This window comes from Aedes aegypti, chromosome 1, assembly GCF_002204515.2.
Source record: "Aedes aegypti strain LVP_AGWG chromosome 1, AaegL5.0 Primary Assembly, whole genome shotgun sequence".
In the NCBI taxonomy this organism is placed as follows: domain Eukaryota; kingdom Metazoa; phylum Arthropoda; class Insecta; order Diptera; family Culicidae; genus Aedes; species Aedes aegypti.
In genome coordinates this window covers 272063077-272084473 of record NC_035107.1, presented here as the reverse complement: position 1 = coordinate 272084473, position 21397 = coordinate 272063077, and the positions used below count along the sequence as shown (strand labels likewise).

General features: G+C 44.0%; 1 protein-coding gene across 1 annotated transcript in view; it reads right to left on the bottom strand.

Annotated features, from left to right (window-relative positions):
- Window positions 1–8078: 8078 nt before the first annotated feature.
- The window catches only part of LOC5563999, a 31641-nt gene continuing 18322 nt past the window's right edge, over window positions 8079–21397 (bottom strand). The window contains exons 3-4 of the mRNA XM_021837835.1: window positions 16497–17083; window positions 8079–12279 (exon numbers count right to left, since the gene is read on the bottom strand). Coding sequence (XP_021693527.1) covers window positions 8241–12279; window positions 16497–17083 — 4626 coding nt within the window. The 3' untranslated portion in view covers window positions 8079–8240. The remainder of the gene's footprint in view (window positions 12280–16496; window positions 17084–21397) is intronic.

The window sequence follows — 21397 nt, the reverse complement described above, 5'->3', positions numbered from 1 at the left end:
CTTATGATGATCTTGACGTCGTGGCTTGGGCAGCGGTCGTACTCGCGTTCGAGCTGCGCGTAAAATGCGTCCTTGTCATCATCAGTGCTTCCGGAGTGTGGGCTATGCACGTTGATTATGCTGAAGTTGAAGAATCGGCCTTTGATTCTTAACTTGCACATTCGTTCATTGATCGGCCACCACCCGATCACGCGCCTTTGCATATCACCCATCACTATAAAAGCTGTTCCCAGCTCGCGTGTGTTGCCGCAGCTCTGGTAGATGGTATGATTACCTCTAAACGTTCGCACGAATGCTCCTGTCCAGCACACCTCCTGCAGCGCTACGATGTCGAAACCGCGGGTCTTCAGTACATCGGAGAGTATGCGAGTACTTCCAATGAAGTTGAGAGATTTGCAGTTCCACGTACCGAGTTTCCAATCGCTAGTCCATTTTCGTCGCTGTGGTCTTTGCCGATTGTTCCGGTCTGTATTCTATCGTTGACGTTCCTGTGCTGATGTGTTTTTACGGCTGGCTCGCAGGGCCTGACACCAGCCCCCTAGATTTCCGGAGGACCATTCCCCCTAAATGTTCGGAGGGCCATAGTGCGCAGTTTAGCTTAGAGTCCTTCTCTGGCACTCGGACGATGATCAGCCGCCCCTGACATGGGGAACAGACGCTGTTGTGAGCCGCTCCTAACGTGGAGTACAGACGCTCCAGGTTTGCAAAAGCAAACCCCCCCTTCCCTGTCAGCATACGAGCAAAGTTCCCACCGGGGGTTGGTTACCCGATCTTCCCCAAGGTTACTCGTACCCCGGCCAGTACCACGAGGAGGTAGGGATAGGAGTTGCTGGGCAAGAGGCTAAGGACCGCACAAAGGGGTCTATTTTATTCCTGCAGGTACGCGAGGTACCAATGGTACGCCATGCCCAGCCATTTACCGAAGACGTATCATCGCCGGAAGTCGTGCTTACTATGGACTCCACAAGACCTTGCGGTCTGGTAAACTTCACTTCCGTACTAAGTGTACCATTTACAAGACGCTAATAAGACCGGTAGTCCTCTACGGGCATGAGACGTGGACAATGCTCGAAGAGGACCTGCAAGCGCTAGGAGTTTTTGAACGACGTGTGCTTAGGACGATCTTCGGCGGAGTATGTGAGAACGGCGTATGGAGGAGAAGAATGAACCACGAGCTTGCGCAACTCTACGGTGAACCCAGTATCACGAAAGTCGCCAAAGCTGGAAGGGTACGATGGGCGGGACACGTTGTGAGAATGCCGGACAACAATCCCGCAAAAATGGTGTTCAACTCAAATCCGGCCGGTACAAGACGAAGGGGAGCGCAACGAGCTAGGTGGTTTGACCAAGTGGAGCAGGATCTTGGAAGTGTGGGACGATCGAGGAATTGGAGGTTAGCAGCCATGGACCGAGTTAGTTGGCGTAACATTGTGGCGCAGGTCATGTCTTGAAGGACGTAGCGCCAGCAAAAGTAAAGTAAGTTGGAGGATTTGCCGTACAGTTAAGATCTGGTCCGTTGTCGATCGGCCGTCAACGAAGCCGGCTTAATGACTTTCTTGAACTCGTTTACTACAGGTGGCAGACAGCGAGAGATGAGTTGTAGGTCGCATTTAGAATGGTGATCGCTCGAAAGTTCACACAACCTAACTTGTCGCCCTTCTTGTAGCTGTTCTGTTTCTCAGATTGTGCCTATCTGCTGGTGGAGACAAATAGGAAGCCTCTCCAGGCCTATCTTTATATGTTCAGTTCCAGTACCATCCTTACCAGTAGGGTAATTGACCTTGAGCTGGTAAATGGCATCCTTAACCTCCCTCAAAGAGGCTGATTGACTCGGTTGGATTTTTCGTAGGAAAGAGACCGCCCACGATCACCTTCAGCTTGCCGAGGCACTGGACCCTTGACCATCGTCATTACTGCTCGATAAGCGTTGCCTCAAGCAATAGCATCAGCATCCCGTCCCGGCACAACTCTTTGTAGCAGTTCAATTTACTCGGACTGCTGGTTGAGCACGGCTCTGTCCAGCCGGTAGGTCACCTTACGCTCTTCCATGTTGGCACCCGATCTAGATCTCTGAACGCATCTTCAGGCTCACAAGCAAGTTGTACGGATGGTGCTAAATTTGTCGCATCTACAAGCTCGTGGTTAGACACTGCTGGCCCTCGGCAATCGCTTTTGCGTCTTCACCGTACGGCGTTGATGAGCAGGACGTTGGATCATGCTTCGGGAAAAGACCCTCCACGACCACCATTGCCTTTTCATTTTCCTCATCTGCCTCTCGGTTCGCTGCTCTTCCCGCCAGTTTCTCTGCAAGATAAAGGTTTTCTCCACCACCATATTGTTCGCCAGATTCCAAAGGTTAGGTTAGGCTCATCATTTTGCTTACTATTCTGTCTGCATTGAAATCCTGTCCAAAAGCAGCCGCCGCCGCGCTTCGGTCCATGTTGAACCTCGGGGACAATCGGATACATGTTCCGGCGTTCCCATTATTGCTGCCACTTGACCAGTGAGCCGGTCCTCGATGTCTTCTCTCAGGGTGATGCAAATCGGAATCATCCCGGTGATCACACATACTGCCTCCGACGATATTGTTCTATATGCGCTTGCTACTACATGGCATGAGCCGGAACGTGCTGTTGAGCTTGTCCCGATTGCGTTTGATTTGCTGTGCTGCGTCCCAGGCCGGAATCCCGTATCAACGAGCATACGCTAGCCATACGACGCCTCCTACTGCTTTTCGGACCATGAGCGTTCGGCATGATCCTTGTAAGTGCGTTGGTCGCCTTTGCCGCCTTCTCACATGCATAGTCGACGTGGCTGTTGAAGTTTAGCCGATAGTCTATCATCACCTGGACCATGGCCTGGACCCATCATTAAAGGATCTCGCACTCAATGCCTCCACCTGGCCTAGTGGAATACTATTCCGGGAATTTATCGATCAATCAAAAAACCGAGTTACGACGAGCAACACAGGTCAACCCAATGTAGATTTGACAAACGTTTGATGCTTTCTCATCTGGACGGTGGAGACTCTAGGGTTAACTCCATTTATTTCAACTATTCTACGCTTTATCATACGGATGATATATAGAGGCGAGTATCGCAATGACGTTCCAATTGATTCCACTCGTGATGCTGTTTCCCCATTGCAGATTCCAATAGACGACTATCGCTCCATGTGGATATATTACCAGAACGTGCGTGGACTGCGCACTAAAATCGATGCACTGTACTGTAACGCCATTGACTGCAATTATGACGTAATCATTCTGATCGAAACAGGACTTGACGCAGCTATCAACTCTGTACAGCTTTTTGGAGATAATTTTAATGTGTTTCGCTGTGATCGAAATGCCAAGAATAGTATCAAATCGAGCTTTGGAGGAGTTCTTATTGCCGTTCATCGCTGTTTTACCAGCATCAGCATTACCACTGGTGAATCGCATGAACAGGTTTGCGTGTCTGTACTGGTAGGCAACCAACGGATACTCCTGTGCGCAATTTACATTCCGCCAGACAAAAGCAAGGATGTCAACGTTATGGATGAGCACATTGAATCGGTTCGGGAACTACGAAATTTAAGCAGTGGTAATGACTATCTGCTGGTTTTTGGCGACTACAATCAGGCTGAATTATGCTAGAAGCGGCGTGGCGATGAGATTCGTCCCACTAATAGGGGATCTATATCAGCGGCTAGTTCATCGCTAATTGATGGCATGGATTTCTGCAATCTTCATCAGATGAACATCGAGCGCAACCACCTGAATCGGACTCTAGATTTGGTTTTCACCTCTTTGGAATTATCACCCGAAATTACATGTTCCGTCGCACCGCTTTTACCAACTGATCAGCATCATCCTCCATTGGAGCTTGACCTAATGCTACCTAATGGAGTCAATAATGTTGCCAAAAAATTGAAATGCACATTTTCACCTGGTCCGGACGGTATTCCTTCAGCCGTATATTGTCGATGCATGAGTGCTTTGGCTGAGCCACTATGCCGAGTTTTCAATCAATCTTTTGTTGATTCGACTTTCCCCGCGATTTGGAAACAGTCATTCCTGGTTCCGGTTCATAAAAAAGGCGAGAAACGGAATGTAATTAACTATAGAGGTATCACTAGCCTTTCTGCTGCATCGAAGTTGTTCGAGATGATCGTGAGCGATGTTGGCGCAAGCCAAAGGCTATATTTCTATTGATCAGCATGGCTTCATGCCTGGACACTCAGTGACAACGAATCTGCTTGACTTTTCAACGACCTGCTTTGAACAATTGGAAAATGGTGCTCAAGTCGATTTGACGTTTGGCTTGGGTCGTTTTATATTGAACGGACCCAAGCCAAACGTCATACCGACTGATCCCTACCAGAAAGCGAGCCTATTTGCGGCAGCCATTAGCGCTCGTAAAAAGCTGGATACTGATCTTAAACCAGCGTTCGATACAATTAACCACGACATTCTGCTGGCGAAAATATCCAAACTAGACGGGTCGAATCGACTATCATCATGGTTACTCTCCTATTTAACCGGAAGAACGCTGCGAGTCAAGGTCGATTCCTTTATGTCGTCGAGCTTTACAAGTATGTCTGGAGTGCCGCAGGGCAGTAACCTGAGTCCACTCCTGTTTCTTTTATTTTTCAACGACGTGATGCTGCTTCTAGGGCATGATTGCAGGCTTGCATATGCTGACGATCTTAAGTTGTACTTTGTCGTACGCATAGTGGAAGACTGCGTTCGTCTACAAGCCTTGTTGGATATGTTTGTTGATTGGTGTAGACGGAACCGTATGACGCTGAGTGTACCCAAATGTATAGTTGTGTCGTTCCATCGAATAACTCGACCGATTATGCACAATTATGTTGTAAATGACGTCGTTCTTAAGAGAGCCGATAGTTTTTGCGATTTGGGAGTCTTGCTGGACCACAAGTTCACGTTTAATCTGCATCGATCCAATGTAATTGCGAAAGCTTACCGTCAGCTGGGATTTATAGCAAAAATCTCCCGGGATTTCACTGATCCGCATTGTCTGAAAGCTCTTTATTGCTCACTCATACGACATATTTTAGAGAGTGCCGCTGTAGTGTGGACCCCTTATCAACTATCGTGGAGCTTGAGGTTAGAAAGCATGCAACGGAAGTTTATGCGACTAGCACTGCGGAACCTTCCTTGGCGTGATCCGCTGAATCTGCCGCCATATCCGGATCGCTGTAGGCTGCTTGATTTGGATACGCTGGATCGTCGACGCAAAACCCAACAAGTTGTTTTTACTCATGAACGGCGAAGTTGACTGCTCCCGATTGCTCTCGATGCTGATTTTTCGTGTCGCTCCAAGGGTTCTACGTGGCGGCGCCCTTCTGCAGCAAAGATTTCATCGTACTGCTTTTGGAAGTAACGAGCCTTTTACGTCGATGATCCGTTTATTTTCTATGTTTGAAGATCTCTATGACTTCGATGGTTCGTCCAACCAATTCGTTTCGCGTGTGAGGAGCTCGGACTTAATATAGGATTTAGTTTCAATTCATGTAGACAAAAGTCAGATGGATAATATACAAATATACAAATATCACGCCCAGGTGTCTGAGCGACCGCTGTGATGCTATGACATGTCCCCCCACGGCAATCTCAGCATGTTGAACCGCTTTGCAATCGCTGACTAGTAGTACCTCCGTTTTGTGGTGGGCTATCTTCAGCATGACTCCATTCATGCAGTTCTCGACCGTGCCCTTCCACTTCATCCAGTATTTCGCCTATTACTGTTAGGATGACGTCATAAGCAAAGCCGACGATTTCGGTGCCCATGAGTAACTCCAGTTATAGGACCCCGTCGTACATCTCATTTCACAGCGTCGGTCCCAGTATGGACCCTTGCGGAATTCCCGCCGTTACTCTTAACTCCTTTCGGCTGGTGTCGTTTGTGTATACCAACACCCGATTTTCAAAGTAGCTCTGGATAATCCGGCATAGATAGTCAGAAGCTGCATCATGGCCTCCCAACTGGCGCTATTGAACGCGTTCTACGTCTATCGTAACTGCGGCGCAGCAACGATTTCCTCTTCGTTTTTGATTCGATGCCTTCTCGGCCCTCTCCAGGATTGTCCGAATTGCGTCTATCGTCGACTTTCCCTTCCGGAATCCGAACTGCCTTTCTGAAAATGCAATCTCCATCCTGTTTAGGATGACCCGTTCAAAGAGTTTGCCCAGTGTATCCAGCTAGTATATAGGCCTGTATGATGATGGGTCACCGGGTAGTTTTCCTGGCTTGGGTTACAGAACCAGTTTCTGGATCTTTCATATATCTGGGATGTGACATTCGTCCATGCATTTCTGCATCACCTTCCGGAACATATCCGGGTACGCTAGGATCGCCGCTTTAAGTGACACATTCGGTATTCCATCCGGTCCGGGGGTCTTTTTTACCTTCAATGCGTTCACCGCTGCTACAAGGTCGTCATTGGAGACCTGACGATCTTCAGCGTTTGCTTCTTCTTCGTCGACATACGGTGTAGGTGGCCACGATGTCAGATCATCCGTTGGGAAGAGACCCTCTACAATAACCGTCAGCTTTTCAGCGCACGTTTCCACCGGCATTGATGGACCCTTGACTTTCGCCATGACCACTCGATAAGCGTCCCCCAAGAATTGGCGTCAGCTGCTCGGTACAGCTTCTCAGACTTGCTCAGCATTATCTCGCGTTTGAAAGCAGCCCTGGCATTTCGCTTCTCTTTAACTTCTACGTTCCTGCTCTTGGATAAGGCCTCCTAGCTTTATAGCAAGCAACGCAAAGGGCGTAAAGTGCCTCGTTCCATCAGTGCACGGGACGTCGATCGTTGCGGGGCTCCTGTTTCCGTGGCATCATTGTATCACATGCCCTTGCCATCGCTGTTGTCAGCCGTACCACATCAAAGTTCAAGGCAACCCTGTCGGTGCGAAGAGAACACACACAAAGAGATCTTTGCCGAAAACCTTCGTCCTCCACTGCTGGTCGCCAATTGTGTTCCACTGCACTGCCGCAGTGTTCCGCTGACCAATCCTGTAGCGAATCGCCTGGTGATCGCTATGAGTGTACTCTTCGCTTACCTCCAGTTCATGCTGCCCGCCAGTGATGGGCTACAAAATATTAGGTTGATGATCGACTTCCGTCCGTCTTTCCAAAATGTGCTAACGGTGCCTTCGTTGCACAATCGTACATCTAGCTTTGCTAAAGTCTCCAGTAGGTTGTCCCCTCTGGCATTGGTTACCCTGCTACCCCACTCCACAGCCCATGCATTGAAGTCACCTCCAATCAGCACTGGTTTTCGACTAACTAGCTCATCTGTCAACTCCTCCAACATCCCACTGAATTCTTGGAGCGTCCATCTTAGAGGCGAGTAGCAGCTGCAAAAGTAGATTCTGTTGATTTTGGTGTTCACGAACCCCGCGTTTGAGATGGCTCTTCCTGGATAGGAAACCTACCCGTAACTCGTATCGCTGCTGCGTCTGTGCTTTCCGCCACCCAATTGGCGTTATTGAGTGGTACTCGATACGGTTCAGCTATTATCGCAGCGTCGCATTCAGTTTCTGTTGTCGACTGCAACAGTTGCTGTGCGATGTCGCAGGGATTCAGGTTGATCTGCGTTACTTCCGGTGCTGTTGAGATGTGATCGCCTTTTGATACGCACGGCGTGAGCAGAGCAAGCACCTTGGTCGATTCTGTTTGTGTGACGAGTCTCAGTGGGCATATCGACCGGCCAATTATCATCTTGTATTTCTCCACCAGTTTGTTCGCCGTGTCAACTGATAACCGAATAGTCGCTGACAGTGTGCCGTCGTACGACTTCCTTAGGCGGATTGCCATGGCCTTCAATCCAAGGCCACATTGCTTACGCAGCTCCTCACTTACCTCGAATATGTAGATGAATTTATGTGCGTGTATGTGCATATGTATTAGTATAAATAACATAACCGCAAAATGTCCGACAGCCGTATTCTTTAGATCAAGGAAATTCCCACAGCTTCTTCTACTACTACTACTACAACCCACAGTTTTACACGATCCACATCCCAACACAATGCTTTCACAACTACTGAAGAAAGAAAACAGTCTGCAGCTTTCACCACACTTAATCGGTTTATTGATATAATGGGGTACCATTACAATACGAAGGGGGACTACATTTATAGTAAACTTCTTGAGACGAAATTCGACATATACTACTAACACAATATCTCTATATTTACGCGTAGAATAGAATATTCTTTGAATACTTACGAACCTCCTGCCAAGCCGCCCTCCGTGTTGGGGGTCCTCCGCTCCCGTCGCAACCTCTTGGCGGGCATTTGGTCATCGTTCCCGGTCGGTTGCGACTCGCTGCTTGATCCCCTGGTCGAAACGGACCCTTTCCGGCCAACCCGCTTCAACGACGGCGAGGGCGAATTGGTCCGGCTCAGTGACACCAGTTTGTCGACGTCGGCCGGATCCAGCAGTACCATCAGACGCTTCTTGCGCGTGAGCATATTACGCGTCGAGATGCGGCGCTTCTCGCTTGGGGGTGCTGATTTCCGCTTCAGAGTACTTCGCTCCGACTTGACCGAGGACGTCTCGGAGATCTCCGATGCTTCGTTGGACGATTCCACGATCGTGTACGGCGAATCGACAGCGGTCGATGTAGGGGAATTATTGCCCGAGCGAGCATCTTCCGACGCGGCTGTTTCGTCTTTGCTGTTTTCCTCGGAAGGGCTTGGCACCTCCTGGGGTTCCTCGGGGTTTTCTGGAGATTCTTGTTTCTCTTCCGGTGCGGAATGGCCTGGTTCCTCAGATGGTACCGCTCTCTCTTCACATTCATCAACTCGTTTCGATTCCGATTGCTCGGATGTTTCAACCTTTTCTGATGGCTTTGGAGGTTCCTCTTCATCCCGCTGTTCATCAACCGATGGCACGTCTGCTTCTTTTGGTTCTATCTTCCCTGGATCGACATTCTTCTGCTGCGGAGCAGTTTCCGTTGCACTCTGTTCCGCCAACTCCCCGTCATTGACTTCGTTTTCATTCTTATCACTCATAGTTTCTACCTGCGGTGCATCGCTTACCGTAGCAGTTTCGCCTAATACTACATCGCTTCCTAAAGCTATTCCTTGTTTTGACTGTGCTTCAGCCGATTCTGACTCATTGACTGGTTCGCCCGAAGTCGCTTCCCCGACCGGTGTCTTTTGATCGAGCTGGGGTTCTTCTTCGCTGACTGATTTGTCTTCCGTTTCCTTCACTTCCGATGGAGGAGTTTGTTCCAATTTCTCCTGGTTGTCTTCAGGGATAGGATTCTTTTGGGAAGATGTGTCTGATGATTTTTCAACTTGTTCTAATTTGACTTCCTCGACAGGTAACTTAACTTCTGATACTGATTCTTGCTCTAATGCCGTTTCTGCCTTGCCCGGCGCATCTTGAGTTGCAGCTGTGCTGAATTCTTGTGACGATTCTCCAGCTTCCAATGTGTCTTTCGTCTTCGGCGCTTCAACAGTCGGTTTGTCGTCGGTAACCGCTGCAGTTTTCTCTGTAGATTGTTCCTTCATTTCCCCAGAGGCTTTCTGTTCCACGCCGCTCGCAATTGCTTTATCATTATTTTGCTCCATCTGCGTTGCATCTCCATCAGATGTATCACCTTTCGCTTCGTCAACGATCTCTTGTTTCTCTTGCGAAGGTTTTTCAGTAGGCGATGCCGGTTCCGAGATCACTTCTTTAGCGACTTCATTTGCTGATTCTAATTTCTCGCTGGATTCTTCTGAATCTTCTGAGGGTTTTGTGGGCATGTCTTGATTGATCGCCTTCTTGTCTGATCTTTGAACCATTTCCACGTCATTCGATTCGCTTGAATCAGACAACACGATGGGTTCTGTTTTAGATTCGCTTGAATCAGACAACACGATGGGTTCTGTTTGTTCAGGAGCCACTTTTTCTTCTTCTAAGGGCTTGTCCTTGCCTTCAATGTTAGAATCCTCGACTGTCATCTTCCCCTCTTCATCTGCCTCCAATTGTTTCGTCGACCCTTGTGGGATCACATTCTCATCTGCTTTCGATTCATCTACGAGCATTGATTCAGCTTTGTCTGTCAACCCCGCATCCTCGACCGAATTTCCATCAACCTTTTCTGGCCCAGTTTCAGCATCTTTCGACTGTTGTTCGCCTTCTTTACTGGATTCCTGTTTCTCTTCGACGGTAGTCTTCTCTGTCTCCTCCACAAGCATTGCTTCCTCCTTGGCCTTATCATCTGAGCCACCCACATTTGCTACTTCACCGTTTTGTACGTTTTCGGTCTTAACCTCAGTCGCATTCTCCATTTTCGCTTCATCCACTTTTATTGAATCATCCTTAATACCTTCCTCTGCTCCTTGGCTTCCCTCGATCGCCTCACCATTTTCAACTTCACGCTTGACTTCCACCTTCGGCTCCTGCCCTGAATTGCCCACCCCACCCATTTCCTTCTCAACATCCTCGTCCTGCACTTCCTTTTTGACCTTCACTGCCTTGTCGTCGGCACTCTTCTCGCCTTCCGCGTCCGACCCATCCACCGTGCTGTTCGTGCTCTTGTCCGCGTCTTCCTTGTGCTTCTTGTAGTGATCCTTAAAGCTAGACAAATTCAGGTAGAATCTCTCGCAACCCGGACACTTGAAGGTGACGCGCTCTTCCGGGTGGACGGCCTTGTAGTGCTTCCTGAGCGTGCCCGTGTCCGTCACCTGCACCGGACAGTGGTTGCAATTGACCTTGAAATCGCTCTGCACATGGTTGGCCGCGATGTGTCGCTCCCGGTTGCTCGGACTGATGAACAACTTCGGACAGTACGGACAGTTGATGATTTTGAGGACCTGCGTCGAGTTGGGACTATGATAGCGCTCACGGTGCGTGTCCAACCTGGCCCGATAGCCAAAGTCCAGCCCGCAGTCTTCGCATTTGAGCGACTTGTTCGTCCGATGAGCTGCCATATGTGCCGAGAGGTTCTTCTTCGATTTGAATCGCATCTGACAGCGACTGCACTGGTGAGCCAATGAGTTCTGATGAGCCAGCATGTTTCGCTTCTGCTGGAACATCTTCGAACAGCAGTGACACTTGTAGCGGACCTGATACGGGTGCTCTTTGGGGTTGTATTCGATGTCGTGATGGACACGCATATGCTGCTTCCGGTAGCGAATAGGTTGATTGCAAAGAGGACATTTGTACATTAGCATAAACGATGGATGAGCTTTGATCAGATGCTTCTCCAGGAAATCCTTTGATGGGAGTTTCTTCTCACACTTGGTGCATGGGTACAAGGTCATGCCTGTTTCCGCATCGAACACCGTTTCTAGTTCTGCGTGGACTTTGTCCTTGTGTTCGATCAGCCTTGCTTCGGTAGTGAAGGAATCGTCACAGGTCGGACACTTGAACAAAGCGATCTCGGAATGTTCTTTCTCCATGTGCTTCAAGAGCCAGTGGCGCGAGGGGAAATCGGCGCTACAGTGCTGGCACACAAATGGACTGATACCCATGTGGACCACCATGATATGGATCCTGAGCAGTGTAACTGTCTTCAGATCCTTGTGGCACGTTGTGCAAATACAGTTCTTCAGAGGAGGATCACCGCGGTGATTCTGCCGGATGTGTTCCACCAGTTGATCCTTCGAATCGAACTTCGTCATGCACCGCTCGCATACCTGAATTTTCTCCGACAGATTCTTCAACCGCTGTGGCTTGTTCTCGTGGTAGATTCTCGAATGCAGATCGTAATACTTCTTCTCGACGAACATTCGAGGGCAAGAGCTGCACCTGAAGCGCTCCATCGAAAAGCTGTGGGAATTCCTGTTGTGGAAGAGTTCGAAATGCTTGGCCAGTCGCTTCTTGGAACTGTACATCTGGTCACACTCGGTGCACTTGCACGGATGGTTCAAGCTGTGGAAGTGAGCGTGTCTATCACGCATCGGTGCCGACGGGAAACGTCGCTTGCAGTGGACACACTTGAAGCTCTTCCACTCCGAAGGGTGCTGCGCTTTGGTGTGCTTCCGGATGAGCTGCAGATGGCGGAATGTTTCCGGACAGAATTTGCACTGGTAGGTTTTGTTGTCCAGCCGGATGAAGGTGTCGTCTTCGGATTCGCTTTCACCGTCCGCATCCTCGAAGGGACCGTCGCTGTTAGCGGTCGAGTTCATCGCCGGGCTAGCATTGGACAAGTTCAGCGCACTGCTTCCCGAGAGATCCATGGCCATGGAAGCGTTCAAAGCGGCAATGTTTGGTTTGATGTCCAGCTGTGCGGACAATCCGAGCTGGTTGGTTGGATCGAGTAATCTGAAAACAGGACAAAATATTGAAAATATTGACCAGCGGATTCCGTATCGCAAGGGTTGGTAGCGACTGAGTGTTTTGAAAATAGGAACTTTAAAGATCTTATACTTGAGCTTGATGAGCATGATTGGCCTAGAGGCAGAAAGGCTTGATTTTTGGTTAGCAGATTGCCTATATTATGTATTAGGCGTAAGGAAAAGCGTGAAATGATTTTTTCCAGGAACTTCATCAGAAACTAATTCAGTTATTTGCCCCAAGTTTAATTATTGTATTATCCTGTACATTTATTCACCAGTTCATTTAGTGACACCTCAACGATTTCTTCCAAGAATTTGTTTTAAAGCACCTTAAAATATTCAACCTGATTTTATACTGAAAGTAGCCCCAGGAATTACTCCAGAGATTACACCAGGAACTTTATCAGGAATTCCTTCAAATATCCTTTCAAAAATTTCTCTAGAAAGTGCTCCAGGAACTTATCCAGTAATTCTTTCATCGTTTACGATAGATTTTCGGCCAAAATTCTTGTTGAAGACATCTTCAAGTATTCATGTAAAACTTTCCCTGGAAAACGCAACGCAGAATCCTTAGAATTTCCTCCAAAATTGTCGTTTAGGATTTTATTAAGATTTCAACTAGGAGTTTTTAGAAGAATACCTTCAAAAATTTCTCCAGAGATTACTCCCTTAATTCCATTAGGAAGTTCCCTAGAAATTATTTGAGAGATTTTCCTCGAAATTTCTCGATTTTTTTTTTCAAGAATGTTCTCAGGGATTTGTCAAGGATTATTTTTTAGAAAATTATTGAAAAAAAAATCCAAAAGACATTTCTAAATGGTAGCGTACGCAATTCTTGATAAAGCTTTTGCATTCCCTATGAACTCTTGCAAGAACTTCTAAACTCCTGAGGAAGTCTTGGTGGATTTTATTGATAGATTTCATAGATTTTCATTGAAAAAAATAGTTACTTGCACCCCTGGATAATATGATGAAAATATAGCAGGATTTTCTGAAGAAACTCCTGTAAAATAATTCCTAAAATAATCCTGCAAGAAAATGTGGATGAATTTTTAAAGGAATCCATAGTAAAAAGCATAAGAGAATAACTAGAAAATTGTTGTAGAAACTCCTGGAAGTATATTTGCAGGATAGAAAACCCTTAAAATTTGTTTTCAAGAGATTTGGAATGAACCTATTAGGATTTTCTTGGAAAAAATCCTGTAAGAAGATCTGTTGTATCCTTTACTGGATAAGTCAGTGGTATAATAAGTGAAAAAAGTTCTGGAGTATATCCTGGAATAGCCGCTGTGAACTGTTTCAGAGTAATAAATGGATAAATGTTTTGGATGGATTCGTAGTAGTAAATGGATTTCCTGGAGCAAATTTTGGAGAAATTCCTCTAAGCATCCCACGAAAAAACTCTGGAGGAAATTGATGGGAGAATTCGTGCCAAATATATAAATTTATTTTTGGTGGAATGCTCGGAGAGTCCCTGAAGGTATTCCAGAAAAAATCTCCGTAGAAATCACTAGAAGAATTCCTGAAGCTTTTTCTAGAGGTCCTTTTGGCGGAATTCTGGAGGAATCCCTGGAAGTATTCCAAATGAAATCTTGGTAGAAAATACTACAAGATTTCCTTAAGCTCAAGGTATTAGAGCATAATTATCTGAAAAACTGTGGAATAGTAGCGGGAGTCTCTGAAGGGTTTTCCAGGGCGTTGAGAGTTCTTCACCAGGATTCATTCTCTGAATTTTTTTGCAAGGAGAAAGGGGAAAGAGACTTTGGAAAACATTTTGATTGAAAAAGTCTTTAGAGACCTTCCATTGAAAGGTGTGTTTTTTTGTCTTGAAATTGTCTTACAATAGTGGTAATGTCTCTAAAAAATACATGCTACCAATTATGATATCGTGCTTCTCAGAGCACTTGGTATTCCGCCAAGCCTTGGCATGTGCACTGCTTTTGATCATATTTACTTTTTGCTTGAAAATAGGCACTCTATAAGTTATGGCACATGCCTAGAATATAAAAAAGCGCACAAAATCAGAGACCAAATCAACGGTTCTCCCTTAATATTAGGTCGATAAGTAACTCATAAGCACATTAATACTCTAATTTTAGTCTTTCAAGGCTGGTAGCGACTGAGCATCTTGAAAGTAGGTACACTAGAAACCTCTTGCCAGAAAAAAGTGATCAAACAGGAAGCGAAAAGAGCTTAAAGCTTGAGCTTGAGCTTGATTGGCCGCCCGTGGATGCACTCCAGTATCGCCAGATCAGCTGCACTTACACAAGGAACCAACCGAATGACTGCTTGGGACTAACAGGCATCCTCAGTGTATAAGTGCTGGTGATCTTCTATTTTTAGGCAACAATGGCACCTGCCACGTCAGAATGCAGACCAATGAGGGGAAGGGGGAGGAATTGATGATGCATTGAACTGGCTCCCACGTAGACCGTATATTCCACTGCATCCACGCCAGTTCATGCGGGAGTGTATGGATTGGGGGAAAGGCATGGCAGAGAGGTTTGCTTTTGTGGTTAGCAGACTGCCTATGTATCAGGCGTAAGAAAGGCGTGCGCGTGGAAGTAGGAAGCGTTAGGGAAACGGTTTCTTGTCCGTCTCTGGTTCTAGCGTTTGCTATGAACGAATAGTTTGAGTGTGATATATTTAGAATGGAAGATAGAAGCAAGTGAGAGATATACAACTACAAAGTACGAGGAAAGGGACGGGCCTGGGATTGAACCCATGACCTTCTGCATATGAAGCAGAAGCGGTAGCCATCAGACCACCAACCCCGTCTTCAAACAGGAAGCGAAAAGAGCTTAAACGTGATAAAATAAACCCAACATGGAAAAGTGTGATTCCTAATATAATTTGAGTAGACATTGCTCTAAGCATATTGTAAAGATATTTTTTGGACGTTCATCGTAACATTACGAATATTACTGTAAGTATTTTATTATGAAGAATATTTTTCGGAAAATAACTCATAACAATTAATTGTAACTATTAAGCTTCAAATTAACCGTTGCTGAACTTCTACAAGGATCACTGAAAGCGCTTCTGTCGTAGCGGATTTCCCAAACAAAATTGCAAAAGTACCGGAATCAAAAAATAACCAATCAAATCTTTGTATAATATAGAAATCCTTGGAAAACATCGAAATTGATCCCAGAAAAAATATGTGTATGAACAATCAAACGAGTTACTGAAATCTGTTTCTGTTCGGGATAAACCACTGCGACCACTTTTCTTTTGTCTTTTGGTTTGGAACCTCAAAAGAACTTTTAAAGAACCTATCTATGAAGATTATTCTAAAGAAACAACTCGTGAAATGTTGGGAAGCTTCACATTAATAATACTTGTATCAAATTTGTAGGGCAACTTCATGAGGAATCCCAGATCGAATTTATTAAGGAGTTGATGGACAAATTTTCAATAGATTTGCGTAATTCCTGGAGGATTTTTTGCAGCAATTCCTGGGAGTAGACGTGGATGAATTTTTGAAGGAATCTATATGAAAATAATCGTAAGAATAACTAAAAATGACGTAGAAATTCAAAAATTCGTGTTAAAAATCGTAAATAGTAAACGTAGAATCTTTGTAGATTTTCTTGTAGATTCTTCTTGTTTCTTGTAGATTTTCTTGTAAAAACTCCTGTATGCATCTTTACAAACATTTATGGAGCATATCCTGGGATAGCCTCTGAGAAATTTTTCAGTAATACTTCGCTTCGAAACACTTGATCACCTGTCCGAGATGAAATTAAAAAGCTGTAAATATTCTGAACGACAACAATTTTGCCGTTTGCAATAATCAAATTCTGAAATAGTAGGGCAAAAACCAAATACATTTTTATTTGCATGCCCGAACTGATACAATTCAAGTCTGAAATGTAGAAGCTTACTTAATTTCCACTTTTTTTCTCGCGACTTTGTTTGACTATATACTTGCAAAAAATCGTATGTATAAAACGTGCTTGAACAAACAATGTTGTTAATGGGCTAATTTTTTCGAAATCAGTTCATAAATGATTACTTGTTTTCCAATAGTAAATTGATTGTTTTTTTCTATTGGAACAGTTAGTCGATTTTTAGATTGCTAGTAGCTAGTAACTATTGCATAGTATTCATCTGATTCAGTTTGTCTCAAGCTCATCGAAAATCAATGGAACTCTGGAGCTACCATGGGAAAAAGACGGTTGAAGAAAGCAAATAACTAACCTGCTGAACTCCCGGAGATAGTCCATGGCTCCGTTCTCCAGCTGGGACAGCAACAATGGCAAATGCTCCGGAGCGAATGGCAACGGAGGTTGTACGGTCAACGGTTGTGGAATGCCCGAAGGAAGTCCAGCTGCGGCTGCGTGTATCAGCGTTGATGTCGGTGGCACCGCAGATTGTATCATCGATGGCACATCCGGTCGAATCTCGCCTTCTTCCAGTTCTTCGGATGGCGGCGGCACCTGATGGTTCTTCGGCAAGGGGATCTGATGTTTAACGTTGGCATGCACCTCCATCTGGTACAACGATTTGAAGTACATGCGGCACATCCAGCAGCGGTACCGGATCGTGAAGGAGGCATCCATTTCGTTCTCGCCGATGGTGGGATGCTTCTTCTGCAGGTGCATTTGCTGGTGCTTGACAAAGTTGCGACAGTGGTTGCACTTCCACCAGGTCGGGTCCTGGTGGATCTTCCGGTGATTGCGCAGTTCTTCGGGGCTCTCACACTTCACGCTACACTCGATGCAGGCGTAGCGGTTCTTCTGTTTGAGGGCGGCATCTTCGACGGCTGTCGAGATCGAATTGTTCGCCTGAAAACAGGAGAATGAAGGAATCTTTCAGTGTAGGAAATTAATTGATTTCGATGACCTCTGCAAATACTGAGAATACAGAGAAGGTTCTGAACATTTCTGTAGACAGTTGAATAAAAATTTCAGGAAAACAAAATTCAATTGAGGACAATTAAGGGGACACGGGAGACCGTGTTATTTTCCCTATCTTTTGTCTCACTCTAAAAATTATCATCAAAACTTTGCCGAAGCAAATCTCGAGTTTTAGTGAACCGATGAAGCTGAAAATTTAATCGATTGTGCACCACATATATAGAATATAGTGATAAATTTTTCACATCCATATATGGAGTGGTACTTGAGATCTGCTTCTTCAAATGGATAGGATGATTATAATGACGTCCCGTGCGGCCTTAAAAGAATACATTTTTTTTTCTTTTTTTTTTATTATTATTATAGACCTTTTAATCCAACAAGGATCATTCAGGACTGTATATTTATTCAAAACTATTTGACATTGGAAGTTTTACAATCTTTCATAATTTCATCGTACCGTTTCTGTTGTCGTTTAATTCGCTTATAAAATTTAATTATCCACCCTTCGACATCTTTTGGATCTAGATCTGGTCTGGAATCCGTATTCATATCAACCCTGTCTTCCGATTCAGAATCACTGTGTGCTGCAGTTTCTTCATGTACATTATTCCATTTGGTTGCTTCTGTGGTAGCGTATATAGGTAAATCTCCAGAAATTACACTAAGAAGTATTTTAGAGGTTTATTCAGAGATTCTAGGTGCCAAGAATGAATCAAGAATTTTCTGAGTAAACATTTCCAGGAGTTATTTCTGGAATTTCTCCATACCAGAGCTGGGAATGGCAATAGTAGTATGCTTGAGTTTTTGCGAAAATCACGTGGTTCTTCTAATACAGTAGTTCAAAATTGTGAATCTCATCAAGTAGCCTATGTTGGGTACATGAATTTTCTAAATCAGTAGTGTCATTGAAGGCTGTAAATGCGGGAAATGCAGCGGGAAATAGAACTCTTTAATTAATGTTCGAATCCTCTGAGCAGAATCTCAATAGAGAAAAAAATTAAAAGGAATTAAAAGGTATACGGTACTCCATCTACTTTTAAGTTTCTCTAGGGAAATAGAACATTTTTCTACAGTAGTTTTGGGTTGCCCTTAGCAACGAATGTTTTGCTATTTTCAAGGCATTTTGCCTACAGCAGCGATACGCGTGGGTTTCACTGGCCCCGCTGACTATGATTTGCTACGCTTGCCTACTGTAGTGTGAATTTCAGAACATTTCCCAGCTCTGCTCCATACATTCATCCAGGATAGTTTAACAATCTTCCTTTAAATATGCTCTACGATATTTTTAAAGCTAAAAGAAACATGTACCTAATGAACTCTTGCGAAGAAATACATGTAAGGATCTATAAATAATGTCCTGCACCTGGAAGGATTTTCTAGGTAAATTGTACTGGAACAACCAGATACATAATTGGAATAATTTCTGTAGCGTTTGCTAGTGGAAATTTGAATGGAAGTGGAAGTTTTGAACTGAGGAATTTCTCGAGAAATATGTGGACTTGACTGCTGAAGTATCCCTGAATGAAATACTGAATATATCGCCGGGGGTACTTCATGACGACGGTTATTTACGGTTTATGAGGGATCCTGGAGGAAGTTCCTTGAAATATCTCCCACAGAAATCTTTGGAAGAGGAATAGGTGCGAATAATCCCTAGAGTGATTTGTGAGACAATTCCTGGAAGTTACGGTGGGAAAATTATTGAAATGGCTTGAAGAATTGCTGGAAAATCTCGCAACGATATTTTTCTGTGGACGAACCTGGTATAGTGAATAGAACACATACTTCTCACGTCTAGGATCTGGGATCGAACGCCACCCCAGAGATAGTCACTCATTATTTTAAAGTTTTTGTGACGGCTTCCTTCGGGTTCGGAGGAAGTGAAACTGTTGATCCCGAGATGATCTAGCCAAGGCATTGATCTTGATAATTTAAAGTATTCTGCCAATTCTCACAAAACCGTGCTGCAATTTTCACATGACTTCACAGAGAAATTTCTCTTTTGTTATGATATGATCTCCAAGGATTGCTGTTTTTTTTCAAATAATTATAATATGTTCTCAGTATTCCATCGATGACTAAAGACATCTTTCAGATATTTGCGTTTTGTTGTTTGCGTTAAGAGGGTTTGTTTTAATTATACCAAACGAATGACGGAAATAAGGCTTTGTGTGAGTGAGGGAAATAAAACAATGAGTCATTCGAACGAGCCATCTCATCCTTGAATTTTTTTTAAGTTAAATACGTCATTCACGCTTGAAAAATCTCAAGCATTAAATAAGAGAATTTGAGATATTTCCAACACTGCCGAGCAATGTTTATTTATCGCGCCGATGAATTTAACTTAAAAATTAAAAATAAAATCATTTTGATTTGAGCTGAAAGTCTCCTTAATAAAGATAATAATAATGATAATCATTTTGATTTCCGAGCTACGAAAAAATACACAAAATGCCAAAGTGTACCCCGTTTGAAGGCGGGGTTGGGCATTAGAGGGTTAATCAAACTACTCTTTCTAATTATATTCCACAGCTGATATTGTGAGCTTCCAGATTATTTAAATTATCCTGATCTGACAACTAACCATCCTAAAAATACATTCGGCGTCTTCTAGATAATGCAAATTACGCTGACCTACCTCATTCGACCTTACGATTCATTAGAACCTATCTACCATTGTCGAACTAATAAACCATTTAAACAATTATTTGTGAGATATAAACATGCTTATGAATATTATATTTTCAATTGATATGAAACATTTCCAAATATAAGAAAATCAGTTTCACTTAAAGCATACAAACAAACTGAGAAACGCGATTATTGATTCACACTTGTACATCGTGAACCGAACACGATTGGTCTCGATTCCGTCGCTCACCCCGGTTGTTTACATCGTTCTTATGTGCTAACAGTTGGCATCAGCGGCAAAAAGTACGGACAACAACCTTTCGAACATTCAGTTTCTACTCACTGATCGCGCTACGCTCGATTCTCAAACTTCCAACACAATCGCATGGAAGAATGGTAGTCGAGAACTGTCAAAACATACGGAAAATAATTAAAAACGTAAATTACTTGCAATTGGCTTGTTTAGGGGTATCTTGTTTTTTACATATTCGGATTCTACGTTAACAACTGAGCCAAAATCCAAAGTTTCATAATTTTTCATGCCCTGGAACTATTTTTAAAAGACGTTTGAATTTAGTATGTAAATCGCGTTTGAATCACCCTCGGCAAATTTTACTTCGGTACGAGCTGTCATTATGCAAATTGAAATGTCATTGAGTCGACGGAATGAAAACTTTTTTAATAATTTACTATATCAAAATTAAGATATTAAAGCGCAATAATAACGTGTTACACTCAGAAAAATATGCTCTTTCGATCAAGCTACAAAAAACTGTGAATTTTTCATCACTAAACAACCCAATTAGGAAACTGGATCGAAAAAGTAGTGATTAGAAATCAAACGTTATGTGAATATATAAATTTTTTGGGTTAGTTAATCTTCCGTGATGCTTTAGTTGTGTCAGGATTCTATTTTACTAGCCAAACAGATAAACCGAACTAGATGGTATTTTGACGTTCTGAAAGTACATTCTTGTCCTCAGTACTACTAATATTTCAAATGCCTATAGTACGTTTTCCTAAAAAACTATAAAAAACACTTCTCGAAAACTTATTCAAACAGACTCAAGTCAAAAAAGTATACAAACTTACTTTATCAATAGGGTAATGACTGTTTATTTTGTTCTCAAACGCTAACAGTTGACGCCAGCGGCAAAAATTACAGACAACAACCTTTCGAACATTCAGTTTCTCTTACCGGCCGCCGAGCGGCGACACTGATGTTTGTATTCCGCTCACTGATCGCGCTACGCTGGATTCTCAAATTTCTCAAATTTTCAACACAAGCGCATGAAAGAATGGTAGTCGGTGAACTTTCTAAACGTATGGAAAATATTGAAAAACGTAAAATACTTGCAATTAGGAAACTGTATTCAAAAAGTAGTGATTAGAAATCAAGTGTAAAGTGAATACATAACTTTTTGAGTTTAGTTCATCTTCCGTGGTGCTTTCTTTGCTTCAGGATTCCGCTTTTACTACCACTGAAAAAGAGCCATCTATTGCCTTTTCAGTTTTGAATATCGCCCTATTCTACGTGTTTCGCAGACGAAATTCTACACATTTTGCTCTAAACCAACTCGATTTTTCACTTTTAGAACGTTTACTTCC